Genomic DNA, 19,823 nt, shown 5'->3' on the forward strand with positions numbered 1-19,823 from the left:
GAGCAATGTTGCATTCTAAGCATATATTTACAGTGAATGCTAAGAGAATGAACAGAAATATATATACACATATGTAATGAAATGGACCAGTTTTACAGAAAGGAAAAAAACATACCAGAGCCATTTCACGACATGATTACTTAAATGTGGAAAAAGGTGACAATGTGTCCCTGGAAGTGTTTCAAAGAAGTCTTTTCTCTATGAATAGTTCTACTATAAGCAGAGCTTTTAGCTATAAAAGAAAAAAAAGTCAACATTCACAAAAGTGCGATCTTAGGAAAGTTCCAAATTTTGTCTTTTTGTTTTAAAAAATGAAGGCCAAATTTATAGATTATTTGGTGCACGGTGAGCCAAATCAAAAGTTATTTGAAGATGCTGGGGAAAACATGAAATCCTCTTATCCTGTAGACAAAAATGTGTCTATTGTTGTCAGTGATAGGTCGATTACCTCGTTTAGAAGACTAACTGCACATAGATGTGATGCATCGTCAGTAGCAGTATTCGTTAATACCTGTGTGCCTGTTGATCCATCTCATACCTCAACAGTAGCATGTTGCGTCTGTGAGATCTCAATGAATGCCATCATCAAGATTGGTAGCCTCTGGGGACAACACAGAGCATGGGCCATTATCGGGTCCAGCAGAGTATCGATATCCGTTGGCACGACTGATGGGAGTGTTAGACAGATGTCTAGCACGCATTCTTCACCGCAAAGTAGGCAGCGTAAAATAGGTAAAATGCAATCTTGCCAGATTGGTCTCAACGACAGAAACCATGTGGTATTTAGTTCTCATAGACGAGGTAAACCCAATTGTTGCACTATGCACTCACGACACTTCCTTTCTAGGAGAGCATTCTCCAAGGTGCTGGGAGTGACGCTGGTGGATTGGCTTGCCATAGCGTAGCAGAAGGAATAAAAACAGGATTCATGCAACGAGTGCTAGAATTAGCGGCAGACCACCAAACATCGAGTGCATGAAATTTGTAATGATTCCCAGGACTGCTTGAAAAGGTGTTAACAGTCCCGAACATATGGTGTTAAATACATGCACCATACCACTCGTACCAGACATGTTTAAGATACGTCCCAACATTTCTGTGAAATGTGTAGGGCAATTTGTCCTTAACAGAGCCTGTATCTCAGCCGAAGTCCTTGCAATTTGTAGATCATAGGTGTCTTTGGCCGAGGTCAAAGGCACGGTTTGTTGTAAAAGAATGGCTTTTTTTCTGCTTAAAGTATCAATTCGTATAGAACAGATGTTCAGTGAAGGCCATAAAGGCGCTCCCTGACTGTGTCTATTTGGGGAACAAGACTTGCATACAGCAAGTGACCCTGGAAGTAAACGTTAGTAGATATGGGATACCTGGCAACATGCCACAACAGCTCTGATTATTCAACATGAGGTAACTCCCATTTGAAAGTTGTCCAAACGTTGGATTAATCACAGTGGCTGGTGAACCTTGCAGGTGGCAGAATAAATTTGCAGTGGAACCGCTACAGGCCACAGGTAAACTAATATCGCGACATATGAGTGAACTGCTCAGTGCATTTTCACAGTGTGCTCCGCTAATAAACACTTCACGTCCCCCACTCCAACATCTGTGTGTGTAAGGTAAATCCCAGGATGTCCTGATGTATTCTTTACCCAACCTTTCTTATTTGCTTACTGGCATGTGTTTAAGGCAATACTGGAAATGGAAAGTTGGAACAGGCAGAGTTATTTTGCCATGTATGATCCATTCTGTAGCTGGTTTTTCTGCCACCGTAAATGGCAATTTTTCAAGTTTTTCAATGCTCAGCACTGTATACTTCGCTCCCCTTTGTGCCAGCCCGATCTGTTTATCCGTGAGATTGTAATCAGAAAACAGAGAAGACATGTTGATGAAACGCCAAGGCACATAGCCTGCACCCAAGTTTTGTAGCGTCCAGCCTAATGACAGAAAAGAACGTAATTGAGACCTTGACGCAGCAGGACCAAATCTTGTTCCACAATGTCTATAGCAGAGGATACAATGTTGCCCAATGAATAAATCCTGGATGACAGAGTCGTTAACCCATTGTCGACCACAGCGAGAGATTTCTCTAAATTAATACAATCAATTTCTCGTATTCTTTCTGCAGCGTCTGCTTGGGTAACCTTTCATATTTCATTATAAGCAGCATAAATGCCGGCATATATGAAACGTTTTTGACGCTGTTTTCTTGGATGTAGCAAGAATTCCCTAAGGTTTGCATCTTCTTTAAGTAAAGATATGTGTTGTTTCACATCCTCTAGTGTAGATGTCTGCAGCCAATCAAGGCATCATTTTCCTACACCGTATGTTGTTACTACCCCTGGATGCTGTCTTTGAACATAGCGTGGGTCTGGCCTATTGACTGTTAAACCTTGTGTTTTGTTCAGGAATCTTTCTTGACAAATGTTTGTGTCTATGGGCCAGAGCAACCATTTTTTCCATTCGGAATCTGATCTGTTGTTTTGTAAGATAGTATGTACGTCGATCACCCCCTGTGTAGTGCTATTACTTGCAGGTGTAGGTATGGACGGTTTGTTCATGTCTCTGATCTTGGCTAACCCAAGACAAGACGTTTGTTGGACAGTGTCATTCAAAAACATTATCTGCTGTGGGATGATGCAGGCTCTAAACAAAGCTTCTATCCCCTGCACTTGCCAATCTTTTGTACCCCAGACAGATTTTGTGTCAATTGTGTTTCTCCAAAAGTCGAAACCCTGTCGAGACAGTTGGGCTATAAAGGCTGCAGAATAAATCTGTTTCGTATTGGTTAACATATTTTTCGTTCCTGTTTTGTTCACATTTTTTAAGTAAAACTTTTATGGATTGGATATATTGTACCCTGAAAAATATATAAACTTCATTTCAAATGTTTTTGAGCTACCCCTTGGTGGTGTAGGACAATGTTCCCATTGGTTATACATAAATACATTTCTAGGTGTTGCAGATTTATGCGAGAAATGATGACTATAGTGGTTGTAACAAAAAAGCTGTTCATAGTCTGTTGAACCCTCTAAGTATTCGTGGTTGGAGAATGCAGCAGATCCTTCTAGATCAGACATCATGTTATTAACAGTCTCAAAGTCCCAATCATCATAATGGGTACTGGATGTAATAAAGTCACTTAATGATATTTTAAATAAGTGTGGAATCTTCAAAAGTTCTGATGGACCGAATATATCATAATCCGTTTTGTCCCAAACTATACCATCTTGTATATGAACGGCTGTGCTGGTCACTGCTGACCTGTCTCTTGCTTCACGATGGGATGATTTGTGTGGTTTCAAAAGTAAGTTCACATTTTTACTTCCTGTGTCCAAATGAATAGATCTTCCATCTATCAACATCCTCAGACTTATTACTAAAGCTAGACAAAGTAGAAACAAAAATATTCCAGAAATAATCCATAGTTCAATCCATGGTGAAACCAGATAAGACTTTTTCACGTGTTGAAAAAAATCTTGTGCTTGTTCTTTGACATTCTTTTTGCTGGCGTCGTTTCAGGCTCGCTGGGATCCTCCGAAAACGTATCAAAGTTAATTAAATAGGCAGAAGCATTTCTGTCAATGGTTGGAATTGCATCCAGATTCATTGAAATCGCTGGAACCAGTGGATCACTTGGTATGTTGGTGTAGACAGGTGTATCAGGACGAACTGTTATTTGGGTTTCAAGAGGAATGAGTTCCATAGCATTGTTGCTTAGTTCCTCATTTCTTACTGTTGGATTCTCAATGGTGATGAGTCTTTCAGTTTGAACCTCTGGGATAGTAGCTAGAGGAGTGCGTCTGCTACTTGGTTGGAGTCCACATGGCCTACTGCTTAGTATCGGCCACGTGGTGTGGTTTGATGAGGTCGATGGACACAAATCTTGTCTCCTTTTTACCTGAAAGGGGCGGCAGAAGTACTGTTCTTGATCCGTTGCTTGCTAGGATAGGCACTGGTTGTCTGTAATAAGACCCAAATTCCTTCTTGTCTGTGATCTTTTCTCTGACTAGATCCCCAAACTTTTGGAGCCAGATAGGCCTTGCTGCGGCGGCTGGATTATCCCCAGTGGTGGTTGGCTTCAGGAACACGTTGCTTTGTTTCGATCTTAGTTCATTTAAGTCCTGTAAAACTGCCAAAAGATCCTTGATATCAAATGTTTATTTTCCACCACTGTGCCTTTACATTCGAGATCAGGAACCCACATTCTTGTGCCAAATAGGACCTCATATGGAGTGACCCCTCCTAGAGAACTTCTTGGCAAATTGTTTAATGAGCGTTGGACCCCATAAAGAGGTTTAACCCACCCGTCACCCGAACCTAATGCCCTAGCTGTTATAGACCACTTTATGTCCCGGTTTTTCCTTTCCACAACCGAATTTCTCTCAGGATGGAATGGAGAGTGTTAGAGTCGGGGATCTCTGGTTGGCGCAAGGTTGCCCTTGTGTCAAGCAGGAACCCTCTCCTCCACGTCAGGGCGCAGGATAACCCCTCGCGAATGACCCTTGCTCACCCTCTAGGTGCGTGGCGTGAGCAGCCAAGGCGATTCCTCAGGCGTTGTTGGTTAAGCACTTACAATTGTACACACAGTAAATACATTAATCCCCCCAGAAACGGACACCAGACTTGGATATATATAAAAATACGATTCTTTATGTAAAAATAAGGTATATATATCTCAACAGACTTATCACAAGACCAATAACGTTTTCGCTAGGCCACCAGGTTATACAGTAGGCAAATGTTCTGGGTTTGTAGGTTCCAAATGGATAGTTCGTAGTCTCTTTACTTGTAGTTCCAGTACTCACAGAGATCGGTTCCTGCGAACGGGGAAATAAGGCGTTGCGGGCCCCGAGCCCGATACTGGAACTTCTTTTGTGATGAGGAGAGTCGGCACAGGTCGGTGCGACTCTCGGCTTGGGAAGTGTTCTTGGGTCCTCAATCAGCAGGTGTGGGCAAGTAGGCAGGCGCGGCCCGCGACCCTTTAGCACGGCGGTGCAGGAGGGTCTCCACAGCGGGGGCGGCGCGGCCTGAGATGTCCGAGGATAGCGAAGCGGGGTCACAGGGCACAGTCAGTGCAGCTGGATGACCCGGCGGGGATCACAGTCGTCGGACGGCTTCCGGCAGGAGGGGTGATAGCGCGTTCAGCGCGCTCCAGTAGCAGGCGGTGACAGGGATGCAGGCGGCCTGGCCCGGGGACAGAGAGCGGCTCGGGACGGAGCGGGGCTCTCACGGGATTGAGGCAGGCGAGCTTCTGAGTGTCACGGCCCTAGGAGGGGCGATGAGGGGCGCAGTCTCTTTTCCAGCGGGATGCACACACGGCTCGAATTGGAGGACGAGCAAGAAGCACAGAGAACCCACTGTTCCTGGGGTTCAGTTCAGGGGGCAAGCTCAGATCAAGCCCTTGGAGAATGTTCAAGCACAAAGTAGCAAAGTCTTTTCAGTAAGTCTCTTCCTCTCCTCTCTCAGCAAGGCAAGCAGCAGGCCAGCTCCTCCGGCGTCTTCTTCTCCTTCTAGTCGGGCAGAGGTCCTTTGTGGTAAACAGGATTCTGATTTCTTAGGAGCCAGGCTCCTACTTTTATACCATGATTCTTTTGTTCTTTAGCGCCAGGGGGCCTAGGCCTGGCTCAGTCCAGTTCTGGAGCACTTTGTTATGGTGACTCTGCTCTTTCCTTTCAGCAGCAGGGCAGAGACATCAGCCGCCCCACAGGGGGTGGCGCCGGCTTTGTGGTGGCAGAGCACAGGTCTATTCAAGAGTCAAGGTGTACTCCTCCCACCCATCCAGGTGTAATCTCTCTACCCACCACCTGGCAGCCAACCTGTCTCTGGGGATTCCCCAACCCTGCTCCTTACTGTTGCCAGGCAGAACACATACACACAGCAGAGGCGGACTGAGATGGTCAGGTCAGTAAATACTAACTTTCTAAAAGTAGTATTTACAAACCCAGGATATTAAAATAAACTTGACTACAAGAAGTATTTTATCATCCTGAGTTCAGGCATACTAAACTTGACACTTCTACCATGCTCTCTGAGTCCACTGGGGTCACAGCGTTGGCGTGATCCCGGCAGCCCATTCTGGCCTATGGAGAGCAGGTAGCCTTCAATAGTGAAGAACGGAAAGGGCTGTAATTCACTACTAAGACATGCCACACACATCAGGGCATGTCCTACCTTATGCCTACAATGCACCCTGCCCTTGGGCCTACCAGAGGGGTGGCTAATATGTAGGTAAGGGAAGTTTTAGGGACTGGCAAGTGGGGGCACTTGCGCAGTCAGCGCGACGGTCCCGGACCGCGCACAGGGTCTGCGGTGGCAGACCCTAGACACACTTTACAAGGCCGCTTCCGTGGGTGGCGCAACCAGCGCTGCAAGCCCACCAGCAGCATTGGCATTCACAAGCCCTGGCACCCTTGGTGCACTTTACTGGGGACTGACAGTGAATCCAATAAACCAATCGGGAACATCAATTACAGGTACACTTTACTTAGGGAGCACTTGCACTGCGGCACGGATTAGCCGTGGCGCAGTGCCCTGAGCGGACAACACCAGCAAAACAGTCGAGGCACACCATCAAAAAGTGGAAGGGAAACTCACGCCAAGGTGCCAGGTCTAACACGTGTCCCCTCCAGCTGAAATGTGGGGAGAACTACCCTTGCCCAGGGGGTTCCTCGTCACTAAGGCGGAAATACCTGGACAGACCGTCAGCGTTGGCGTGATCTGTACCAGGACGGTGTTCCACCGTAAAGTCCATACCCTGTAGGGAGATGGACCACCTCAACAGCTTCGGGTTTTCACCCCTCATTTGCATCAACCATCTGAGGGGCCTGTGGTCCGTCTGAACCCGGAAGTGAGACCCAAACAAGTAGGGTCTTAGCTTCTTCAGCGCCCAGACCACAGCAAACGCTTCTCGCTCAATTGCACTCCACCTACTTTCCCGTGGAAGTAACCTCCTACTGATGAAGGCTACGGGTTGGTCCCAGCCCTCCTCAGTCATCTGTGAGAGAACAGCCCCCACACCATGCTCGGAAGCGTCTGTCTGGACTAGGAATTCCTTGGAGAAGTCAGGGGCCAAGAGCACGGGCGCCGTGCACATGGCAGTCTTCAGGGTGTCGAAAGCTTTCTGACAGGTGTCAGTCCAAATCACGTTCCTGGGCTGCTTCTTCGAAGTCAGCTCTGTCAAGGGGGCAACGATCGTTCCATAGCCCTTGACAAACCTCCTGTAGTACCCAGTGAGCCCCAGGAAGGCCCTCACTGCGGTCTGCGTCTTGGGGGGTTCCCAAGCCAGGATGGTCTCAATTTTGGGTTGCAAGGGTGCCACCTTGCCACTCCCCACTTGGTGTCCCAAGTACACCACGGAACCCTGCCCGATCTGGCACTTGCTTGCCTTGATCGTGAGGCCTGCTCGGCGCAGCGCCATCAACACTTCCCAGAGGTGGCGCCGGTGTTCAGGCCAGGTGGCACTGAACACTGCGATGTCATCCAGGTAGGCGGCACTGAACGCATCCAGCCCAACCAGTACCTGGTTGACCAACCTCTGAAAGGTGGCAGGGGCATTCTTCATCCCAAATGGCATGACTCGGAACTGGAAGTGCCCATCTGGTGTAGAGAATGCTGACCTCTCTTTGGCCCCATCGGTCAAGGCGATCTGCCAGTACCCAGACGTTAAATCAAACGTACTGAGGAACCGGGCAGCCCCCAGCCGATCTATGAGCTCATCAGCTCTGGGGATGGGGTGCGCGTCAGTCTTCGTGACTGAATTGAGTCCTCTGTAGTCCACACAGAACCGGAGTTCAGGTGTGGCTCCCGGCGCAGCAGCCTTTGGGACCAAGACCACGGGGCTGGACCAAGGACTGCTGGAGGACTCAACCACCCCTAGCGCAAGCATTTTGGAGACCTCCTCCTTAATGCAAGCTCTGACCCTGTCAGTTACCCTGTAAGCCTTGTGCTTCACAGGTAAGCTGTCTCCTGTGTCCACATCATGGACGCACCAATCTGTGACACCAGGAACCAGGGAGAATCGGTCGGAAAATTGTCCCAGCAAGTGGCGGCAGTCTTCCTGTTGTTCGGGCGTCAGGGTGGGTGAGAGGTTAACTCCATCCACTGACCCATCTTTCTCAGAGGCCACTAAGAGGTCAGGAAGAGGCTCGGTCTCCTCTTCCATTCCATCATCAGTGGCCAGCAGCATGCCCACTTCGGTCCTCCCTAAGTGGGGCTTAAGGCGGTTAACATGTAGGACCCTCAAAGGGTTCCTGGGAGTCTGCATGTCCACCAAGTAGGTGATAGGACTTTTGCGCTCCACAACCTCAAATGGACCTGTCCACTTATCCTGAAGTGCACAAGGCTCCACTGGGGCCAAGACCCACACCTTTTGTCCAGGTTGAAGCTCTACCAGAGTGGCATTCCGGTCGTACCACCGCTTCATCTCCTCCTGGCTGGCTTCCAGATTTGCCTCAGCAAGTTGCCTGAAACGCCGAGTCTGGTTTCGGACGGCCAGCATGTAACTATATACATTCTGGGGAGGTTTCCTGGGAGATTGCTCCCAGCCTTCCTTTACCAAACTCAGAGGTCCTCTTACCGGGTGACCATACAGAAGCTCAAAGGGGCTGAACCCTAGAGACTTCTGTGGCACCTCTCGGTAAGCGAAGAGCAGGCATGGCAAGAGGACGTCCCACTTACGCCTCATTGGACCGTCCAGGCCCATGATCATGCCTTTGAGGGTTCGGTTGAATCTCTCAACCAACCCATTTCCTTGGGGATGGTAAGGAGTGGTGAACTTGTACGTTACCCCACACTCCTTCCACAGGGATTTCATATATGTAGATATGAAATTGGTCCCCCTGTCGCTCACCACCTCTAGAGGGAATCCCACTCGGGAGAAAATTCCCATCAGTGCCCTTCCCACCACGGGGGCCGTCACTGTCCTCAGAGGGATGGCTTCAGGGTACCGGGTGGCATGGTCCACCAAGACCAGGATGAACCTGTTGCCCAGGGCTGTCTTGGGATCCAGAGGCCCCACAATATCAATACCCACTCGTTGGAATGGCGTACCGACCACAGGGAAAGGTTGCAGAGGAGCCTTGTGCTTCCCTCCGCTCTTACCACTTGCCTGGCAAGTCTGACAGGTTCTGCAGTAGGAATCGGAATTCTTATGCATTTGGGGCCAGTAAAAGTGGGTGACAAGCCTGTCATAGGTCTTGTCCATCCCCAAATGTCCTGCTAACGGCACATCGTGAGCCAGCCCCAGTAGGAAGGTTCTGAACTTCTGGGGTACCACCAGCACACGGGCTGACCCAGGTTCAGCAGCCTTAGGCTCGGAATACAGGAGGTCACTCTCCCAGTACACGTAGTGTGTTTTGGCCTGAACACCATTGGCCTGGTCTGCAGCCTGTTGCCGCATACCTACGAGAGAAGGGCATTCTTTCTGCTCCCTGCAGAATTCCTCCCTGGAGGGACCTCCTTCTTGCTGCCAATGGGTCAGCTCAGGCAGATCTCCCAGTTCGGCAATCTGTTCCCCGGTAGGCTCCAGAGCATCCCCCTCAGGGTCTACTTCCTCCTGGGCCGTGGGAACTTCGGGGGCCGGTTTCCCGCGCCTCCTGCGCCTTCTCCCTAAGGCTGGTTCCTGGACCTCTCCCTCAGGCTCCAGGACCCTCTCAACACCCCTACTGGCTGCCATGGACCGGGTGGTCACGCACGCCCAGTCGGGTAGACCCACCATCCTCAGATGCGTGGTCTTCTCCACCTTTTCCCAAGGGGAACTCTCCAGGTCGTTCCCTAGCAGACAATCTACAGGCATGTCAGTTCTCACAGCGACTTGTAGAGTACCAGAGACCTCCCCCCACTCAAAGGGAACTTGAGCCATTGGACAACGACTCTCTATGTTGTCAGCATTGACAACCCTACAGTAGGCATTGGGTACAATTTGCTCTTGAGACACCAGGTGTTGCCTCACCGAGGTCACGCTGGCTCCTGTATCTCTAAGAGCCTCAACCTTCTTTCCATTGATGGTCACCACCTGCCCATATTTCTTAGTGTTAGAGGGCAGGTAGGTTACAGGGACCATCTCACTGTCTCCTAGCGAGACTAGGGTCATCTGCCCGGGACCCCCACCCTCCTGGACTGCTACTTCCTCCCCAAAGTTAACACTAGCTACTTGCCGGGGTGGAGCACCAGTGGGTGCGGTCTTACCGAACAGGCGACACTTAGGATCAGAGGCAATGTGACCCGGGTCACCACACTTATAACAATTGAAGGGCCCCTTTGGAACAGGTCTACCTGTCGGGGCCCCGTTCTGCTGCGGGGGTGGGGGAGGCTGAGAACCCTTCTGCTGGTTCCCTTGGGAATTACTTTGGGGGCCTTTTTGGAACCCCTTCTGTTTACCCTTGTCCCCCCCACTCTTCTGCTGGGGACCCTGCCCACCTTTGGCGGAGTCTCCCACTGGACCCTTGTGGACCCTGGTGCTGAGCCAGCGGTCCGCCTCCTCAGCAAGCTTCCTCGGGTTGGACAGCTTGCTATCTATCAGGTGCTGGCGTAGCTCAGGAAAACATTGACTGGACAAGTGCTCCCATGCAATTAAATCAAGCAGCCCTTGATAATCACTCACTTTGCTACCCTTCACCCAACCATCCAGCGCTCTGCAGAAAAAGGTCACATATTCCACATACGTACTCTCAGGGATCTTCTTGGTCTCCCTGAACCTCTGTCTATATAGCTCAGGAGTTAACCCATACCTGGTCATTAAAGCTTCCTTCATATGGGGGTATGAGGTTTGGAGATCTAAGGGTAAATCTAACAGTGTGTCACGCCCTTCAGCAAGGAACCTTCCCCACAACCCCGCTCCCCAGTCTTTCTCAGGGACCCGGTGTGAGGACATGGCCACCTCGTAGGCCCTAAACCACTGCCCTATGTCATCCTTTCTGAAATACTCCTTTACTACATCTTTGGGGATGTACACCTTGGACTCTACCTGCGCTGGTGGAGTGCTGCCACCAGAAGGAGCGGTGTCCAAACTTTTCGCCTTCAGCTCCAACTCCTTCAATCTGATATCATGATCCATTTGGCGTTGTTGTGCCTCCAGGGCCAACTTCTGCTTTTCCATTTCCATCTGTCCTGCCAACTTTGCCATCTCCATTGCATGCGCCCTGTCTGCTGCCCTGTCTGCCAGCTCCTCTGGCGACCGGACTCTGCTGGGCTCCTCAAGGTTGTCGGGTGGAACGATGTCCCCCGCATTCCGTAGGTCTCGTGACTCCTTCCAGGCTCTCAACGCCTTGGTGTACTGGGGCTTCCTCTTGCATCCAGCATGGGGGACTCTGAATTGTACACTGTAGCCTTTCAATTGCTCCATCGTGTAGCCTTCCAGTCTCTCCCAATCCACCTCATCGATTCCAGAAATCACAGAGAGGGCCCTCCCAGCGGAGTGTGAGCCAGGCATGGTTGCAGTAATGGCAGATGTCTCAACAAAGTTCAACAATTACAAACCTGTGGCTGCGTTATTTGGTCTGCTCTCACTATCTGGTGATTAATAATTCACTGTATGCAAATTACAAGTGCAAATCCGAAATCCCAACCGCTGCCACCAATGTTAGAGTCGGGGATCTCTGGTTGGCGCAAGGTTGCCCTTGTGTCAAGCAGGAACCCTCTCCTCCACGTCAGGGCGCAGGATAACCCCTCGCGAATGACCCTTGCTCACCCTCTAGGTGAGTGGCGTGAGCAGCCAAGGCGATTCCTCAGGCGTTGTTGGTTAAGCACTTACAATTGTACACACAGTAAATACATTAATCCCCCCAGAAACGGACACCAGACTTGGATATATATAAAAATACGATTCTTTATGTAAAAATAAGGTATATATATCTCAACAGACTTATCACAAGACCAATAACGTTTTCGCTAGGCCACCAGGTTATACAGTAGGCAAATGTTCTGGGTTTGTAGGTTCCAAATGGATAGTTCGTAGTCTCTTTACTTGTAGTTCCAGTACTCACAGAGATCGGTTCCTGCGAACGGGGAAATAAGGCGTTGCGGGCCCCGAGCCCGATACTGGAACTTCTTTTGTGATGAGGAGAGTCGGCACAGGTCGGTGCGACTCTCGGCTTGGGAAGTGTTCTTGGGTCCTCAATCAGCAGGTGTGGGCAAGTAGGCAGGCGCGGCCCGCGACCCTTTAGCACGGCGGTGCAGGAGGGTCTCCACAGCGGGGGCGGCGCGGCCTGAGATGTCCGAGGATAGCGAAGCGGGGTCACAGGGCACAGTCAGTGCAGCTGGATGACCCGGCGGGGATCACAGTCGTCGGACGGCTTCCGGCAGGAGGGGTGATAGCGCGTTCAGCGCGCTCCAGTAGCAGGCGGTGACAGGGATGCAGGCGGCCTGGCCCGGGGACAGAGAGCGGCTCGGGACGGAGCGGGGCTCTCACGGGATTGAGGCAGGCGAGCTTCTGAGTGTCACGGCCCTAGGAGGGGCGATGAGGGGCGCAGTCTCTTTTCCAGCGGGATGCACACACGGCTCGAATTGGAGGACGAGCAAGAAGCACAGAGAACCCACTGTTCCTGGGGTTCAGTTCAGGGGGCAAGCTCAGATCAAGCCCTTGGAGAATGTTCAAGCACAAAGTAGCAAAGTCTTTTCAGTAAGTCTCTTCCTCTCCTCTCTCAGCAAGGCAAGCAGCAGGCCAGCTCCTCCGGCGTCTTCTTCTCCTTCTAGTCGGGCAGAGGTCCTTTGTGGTAAACAGGATTCTGATTTCTTAGGAGCCAGGCTCCTACTTTTATACCATGATTCTTTTGTTCTTTAGCGCCAGGGGGCCTAGGCCTGGCTCAGTCCAGTTCTGGAGCACTTTGTTATGGTGACTCTGCTCTTTCCTTTCAGCAGCAGGGCAGAGACATCAGCCGCCCCACAGGGGGTGGCGCCGGCTTTGTGGTGGCAGAGCACAGGTCTATTCAAGAGTCAAGGTGTACTCCTCCCACCCATCCAGGTGTAATCTCTCTACCCACCACCTGGCAGCCAACCTGTCTCTGGGGATTCCCCAACCCTGCTCCTTACTGTTGCCAGGCAGAACACATACACACAGCAGAGGCGGACTGAGATGGTCAGGTCAGTAAATACTAACTTTCTAAAAGTAGTATTTACAAACCCAGGATATTAAAATAAACTTGACTACAAGAAGTATTTTATCATCCTGAGTTCAGGCATACTAAACTTGACACTTCTACCATGCTCTCTGAGTCCACTGGGGTCACAGCGTTGGCGTGATCCCGGCAGCCCATTCTGGCCTATGGAGAGCAGGTAGCCTTCAATAGTGAAGAACGGAAAGGGCTGTAATTCACTACTAAGACATGCCACACACATCAGGGCATGTCCTACCTTATGCCTACAATGCACCCTGCCCTTGGGCCTACCAGAGGGGTGGCTAATATGTAGGTAAGGGAAGTTTTAGGGACTGGCAAGTGGGGGCACTTGCGCAGTCAGCGCGACGGTCCCGGACCGCGCACAGGGTCTGCGGTGGCAGACCCTAGACACACTTTACAAGGCCGCTTCCGTGGGTGGCGCAACCAGCGCTGCAAGCCCACCAGCAGCATTGGCATTCACAAGCCCTGGCACCCTTGGTGCACTTTACTGGGGACTGACAGTGAATCCAATAAACCAATCGGGAACATCAATTACAGGTACACTTTACTTAGGGAGCACTTGCACTGCGGCACGGATTAGCCGTGGCGCAGTGCCCTGAGCGGACAACACCAGCAAAACAGTCGAGGCACACCATCAAAAAGTGGAAGGGAAACTCACGCCAAGGTGCCAGGTCTAACAGAGAGGAATACCGCAATGCAACCCCAAAGTGGTCATGGCTTCTTTGTAAGCCCGAGAGCTAAACGCAGGGCCCTGGTCAGAATATAGTGTACCTATTGCGTATGTGCCGATAAAGACTCGCAAATCTTTTATAACAGTTTGAGCGTCAGCTGAGCACTGAGGCCACATCCATAGCACGAATCCACTGCAACCATGATATATTTATAGTTACCATCACTTTGCAAGGGACCGCAGTGATCCAGGTAAACACAAGCCAACGGTTTGTATGAAATTAACAGGGGCATCTGCACAGCACGTTTCACTGTAGAGACTTTAATCTTTTGGCAAATTTCACATTTCAAAACATAGTTTTTGGTCTGTTTCTTGATGCCGGGCCACCAATATCTCTGTTTTAATAATGATACTGTGGCCGAAACACCTGCATGGGCGGAGGCTATCCCTTCATGTGCTGCTAGGATTAGTCCTAATCTACGTTCCATGTTTGGAATTACCCTATACCCCACTCCAGGGATTCGAGGAAACGGAACGTTGTTCGCATCAATTATATACGAGTATTTGAGTGGAAATTTTGTAGGTAACGCTACACCACTGCCTTTGCTTGAAGCATTGACAGCCAACAATATCTCACTGTCTATTTTCGTTTTTGAACTAGTGATTGCAGCTACGGAAGCTGTTTGTAGAGCCCCCTTCGCAGCTTCATCAGCCAATGAATTCCCTGCAACTTGAACGCCATCACATTGATGACTCAGCGTGTGTATCACGTGAGTGTTTTGTAGTCCGTTTCGCAACTGAACTACTTGTTCTTAAAGCATTTTATGCTTGATTGTGCCATCTCTGAAACCAATTTGAAGCCAATTCTGTAAATATTCATTGTATGATTGTACTCAGTAAAAAGAATCGCACACTATAAGTGTGGGGAATTCGCGATCCGTATTTTCAAGTGCCAATTTGAATGCTTGTAGTTCAGCTCGCTGAGCTGTACAATCTCCTAGAGATGGTGTTTTAGTGATCGTCGATCGGAATTTACCATTACGCAAACGACCTTTAATGATCGCGCAGGCTGCACTGTAAGCTTGCTTACTTTCTGTTGCGCATTGTGCTGATCCGTCAGTATAAATTATGAATTCATACTGGTCAAGAGGGAGAATCTCAATAGGCAGAGGACATTCGTGTTCATTTTGCAGGAATGCTTGTGTTTTTAAAAAAGGATCAAAAACAAATTCAACATCTGTTGCAGCAAGAGAATTAACCCTTATATCCATCTTGGATGTAAAGCTTTTGCATTCGGAGTGCTCGCTTTTGTAACTGCGTCTAAGGCTGGTACCGGAGTCACGACAATAATGCGTTTCCCCTGAGCTAGAGTTCTTACTTTTGCTACAGCAATTTGAACTGCTGACAGAATTTTTTCTGTTGAAGTGAAGCGCATTTCTTCTTGTGTATACAATGTGATTTGTATGCATTTGGTACTTTTTCACCTTCATTAAAAGTTAAGTAGGTGAATCCGCATTGACCCGAAATTATTTGGATCACTAAATTGCTTGTATTTACGCGTGTTTGTAAGTGATTTGTTGCTAACAAGTCAGCTTGTAGTGAACGCAGGATTTCTGTGTGTTCCTGTGTCCAATTTTTGATTTTGAAATCAGGTTTGATTAGTTTGTAGACAGGTTTAACCCTTTCTGCGTAATTTAGAATGTAAGTTCTTCCAAAATTCAGGAAACCTAGAATCGACTGTAAGTTTTTCAGCGTTTTGGAGGTTGGAGCAGCGCACACTTTTCTAAAAGGTTCGCTGCCAGGCTTTTGCCTTCACTTGAAAGTTCATACCCTAGGAAAAGGACATTGAGAAGGGCAATTCTTGATTTCTTAAAGTTGAATTTATAGCCCTCAGAGGCGAAGCCCAGTATAATGGTGTTCACCCTGTTCAAGTGCCTATCCAGGTCATCGTCTGTCAGATAGATATCATCGACATATGACAATGCCTCATCATCATAAATTTGTAGTAACTGTAACTCTTGCAGAGAATAACCCCAGGCTGTTCTTGAACCTTTGTGGGAGTCAACAGAAGTGATGCTGGGTCCCCATTATTGAGAAAGCTGTCAAGTACCTACTTTCAGGTGCTATGTTTTGACAAAAGAAACCATTTGAAATAGCCAATGTGGTTTTATATATTTTACGCACAATGTTATTCATTAACGCTGTACTGTGTGCATTTTGCACGGCAAATGTTTTAGAACAAGTGTTCAGGTGTCTGTAATCCAAAACTAGACGATATGCGTTGTTTGGTTTGGAGACAGGAAACAAAGGATTGTTCATTGATGAGGTGCATGTTTCAATCACCCCTTGGTATTCAAGTTGATCTAAGATCTCCCTGACCTGTTTTTTTAGCTTCTTGCTTAATTGGGTACTGCCTTTGTGCAGTAGGTTAACATTTTAATTGGATTTTATGGTGAGGTGAGTCCTCATCCCATCCTACATGATTTTTGTATAATGCTGGGGCCTGGGCTACTGCCCATTTCCTGGCATAAGTATATTTTAAATATATAGGAATATGGTTGGAAAAGGCTGGCATAATGATATCTGCGCCATGTTGGCACTCCCTGACAAATTCTGGTGGTCAGTCTTTTTCTGCTAGAAGTATGTCATAACCCCTTGAAAGTTATTCCCAAAAGAGTGCTTTCACTTTTCTTGGTATGTCTCCCTCCATCCGGAGTGTTATCTCATATAACCTTTGTGGAGAACTAACCCTGGTGTCTACAGTTTCAACTGTTATGTACTCATTCAAGTCCACTATCTCCAGAAGTTCCTTCAGGTTCTGGTGAGCTATTGTCTGCACTGTCCATCATTGTCTGAGCCCAATCTCCGTTCTTGAGTTGTGTCCTCAATATTTTCGGCATGTCTGATCTTCAGACCGGCTACCTTTTTCTTGTTGAATTGAGGTTTTGGTTTGTTTTTCTGAAAGTGTTGATCGTCTCTGGACTTCACGCGTTCTTCTTTGTGATCTGACTGTCCTCTTCTTTTGGATGTCTGTGAAGATGTCTGAAAGGTACGAGAGGAACGAGTATCAGTATCTTGTTTCCTGTCAGGTTTTTTCAAATTATCCCCATTCCTGAGGTTATACCTCCCGTCAGAGTGCTCCTTTTGAGGAGACCAACCTCGGGATTGAGAACGTTTCTCTTTTGAATGCTGTCTTTTTTTTTCCCGCTTCTTTTTAGAAGATGTAGGATTGTGTTTAATTGAGTCCTTTTCAGGACCCTCAGACAGTTGTGGTTTAACTGTGTAATTCTATTAATTCTTGTATTTGATTAAGTAATTCCTTATCTGACATTGCCTCAATGTCAGGATGAGGTATGTAGTTGGCTAAAATCAGCCATGTTGCTTCTGCTCTACCTAGTGGACCGAGCCTGGTAATGTGATTGTATTATTTTAGGGCGCCTTTAAACCAGTGCTGATGCTCCTGGTATGTGAGTGGAATTTCAACATCCTCGAAGGGAATGTATTCCTCATGTGGTTCATCTTCTTAGAAGAAGTGAAACATTTTTGTTACTGGATTTGATTCTGAGAATGTAATCCATGAATAGAATACCTCTGTCTGAAAAGATTCATGTGCCTCTATCACAAAAAACGCTCTACCGCCTCTTGGTGTTAGGCCATGTTTTATAAGTTTTAGAGTGATGGCTCTCCTTAGATTTGGATGGATGTTTATAACACCCTCATCGGTTTCATTTAAACCTGTAGTATTAAAACCTGTTGCGACTTGGTCACACGCAGTCTCTGTATCAGACATTTTTGTTTAATGAAAAATGTAGAACAAGTTTCAAGGGAACAAAGATAAGGTGCACAGTATTTGTGAAAAAATGTATCCTTCAACGTTGAACAAACCAAACAGCTAATACATAGGATTTTCGTCCTACTTAGCTACGGCGGATATTATCCCTACCCACTCCAGACGTATTATGGAGTATTATGAGTAGGGGTCTCTGAGAAAAGCACGACTGAGTTACTTCAGTATCTAGCGTTAAATTAGTGCCTTACCAAACCGTTGGGCGCCATGTAGTGTAGTTCCTATTTCCCTTATAGGCTCTGCGCATTGGAATAATATACACTATAGTTTTTGCATAGGACTAAGGTCAGTATGCTACTATCGAGTACATTAAACTTAATTACTTGTGTGTGCCAGCTAACTCAGAGGTCACTAGAAACTTCTCGAATGAACAAGAAGGGATTCGTTTCTGACAACCGCATAAACATGACAACTTTGTTTCCCTTAGTATCGGAACGCGTCTCAGAATGGTGGAAACAATAGATAACAGTTTCACTCAGTCAATCGTGCATGCTTAGTTCCTCCAGAGTTACACAGAAATAGATAGACGGGCGTTTCAATAAAAGGGGTTTATTGAACAGTCTTGTTTCTTGTGTAAGAGATATGAGCTGTTACAATCATTAGATAGTAAGCAAGATATAATACGCACAGCGTAAGCAGTAAGAAGAAATAGTACTGCAATAGCATTGTCTTTTAGCTATGACATATAATCATATATACATACATAAATAACACAGGCTAAAAAGTGAATACTCGTCTGATGCTTCTAAATAGTTCTACCCCAGTGTACCTAACCTAAGTGTAGTACGAGGTAAGAAGTAGGTGCTGTTTTCTATAGTATGGTTTATACTAAGTTTAGTATGCCAAGGTTCTAGGCCATACCTTTAGAATGAGAGAGGTGGGAATCTCTTTCCGGGTCTCAAACTCTGACACCCTGCGAAGGGAGTCAGAACACTGGAAGCTGGATTCTCTGCGAGCAGGGATGACAGCGTCTGGTCAGTGCGTCAGGCCGGGATATGGTATCTTCCGAACTTGCCGTGGCGAACCGTGCAGTCAAGTCGTGCTGAGTCGTGCCGTCGTTTGCCATGGTAAGGGAAGGTATATTTATACCTGGAAGGTGCTTAGGAATGCTAGAATTGACGTAAAGTCGGGCAGAGGAAGACGATATGGATGAACCCCTAAGGAAGAGTAGTTCATGCATAATAGATGAGTTCATGGAGAAATAATAATCCTAGCTAGGGAAAGTCCCGTTCGTCTTAAGGGTCTGGTTTCTAAGAACTCGTTGTGACGTGGGATGGACGGATGTAGGTGACCATGCCTCTATTTGGATTGCATGGCTAATGCCTAAATAAGGACTGGGATTGTATGCCTAAAACAGGGCAAAGAGAATTGTGCCTATATAAGGACATGATTCAGGGAAACCTATGTACGGGTATCTAAATCGAAACACAACAGTATTATATTAAAGGGCACATTTAACCCAAAAATATTTGCATAAACAAAAATTATTTAAAAAATTATAATATAAAGAATATGCTACATAGCATTTTTCTCATGATCACTAAAGGGGGGTGGTATAATCAAATTACGTATTTTACACTCACCATTCATGGAGGCACTTAATCTGTGGTATATATTTGTGATTTTAATTCTTTTATTTTGGATCTGTCTTTTTTACATCTTTTCTAGGTATCATTATGACGGAATTCAAATCAAGAAAAGCTCTAATTTCTATGGACGTTACTGCTGCCTCTTGGAGTTAAAAAGGTATTGGTTTTTGGTATTAGATTATTGTTGTTAATTGTGAAAAACAATGTTCTGCAGATTATATTTGCAAAACGGTTCTTTAATTTGTGTAATATTAAAATCTGTCGGACTACACTATATATTTCCAAATTTTGCATAATCTGTCACGATTCAAAATTAAATTAGTATCCCTTTTATGCTGTTACTTATGATGATGGTCGCCATCTTGAATATTTCCCTTGCTCAGGGCAGAAGTCTCATAACCAAGAACATTTTAAACCTAAAATATAATCTGCTGATTTTGCATTGGTTTGTACCTTCCCTAGGTAGGTATCAAGTAGCCTTCGCCAAGCACTGTTTTCATCCCTTGTTATGCCATTGTCCGAGTGGGACGCAAGAAGCTAGTTTAAAAAAAATGTTTGAATCTTTTACATAGATCAAGTTTCTCTAATCTCTAAATGCAGGTTATTAA

At 47.2% G+C, this 19,823-nt stretch overlaps 1 protein-coding gene across 1 annotated transcript in view; it reads left to right on the forward strand.

Annotated features, from left to right (window-relative positions):
• Positions 1–19,823, forward strand: part of RFX8 (regulatory factor X8) — an 816,960-nt gene that overhangs the window by 244,046 nt on the left and 553,091 nt on the right. The window contains exon 4 of the mRNA XM_085620509.1: positions 19,295–19,372. Coding sequence (XP_085476635.1) covers positions 19,295–19,372 — 78 coding nt within the window. The remainder of the gene's footprint in view (positions 1–19,294; positions 19,373–19,823) is intronic.

The sequence above is a fragment of the Triturus cristatus genome, chromosome 8 (genome assembly GCF_964204655.1).
Source record: "Triturus cristatus chromosome 8, aTriCri1.1, whole genome shotgun sequence".
NCBI classification, from domain to species: domain Eukaryota; kingdom Metazoa; phylum Chordata; class Amphibia; order Caudata; family Salamandridae; genus Triturus; species Triturus cristatus.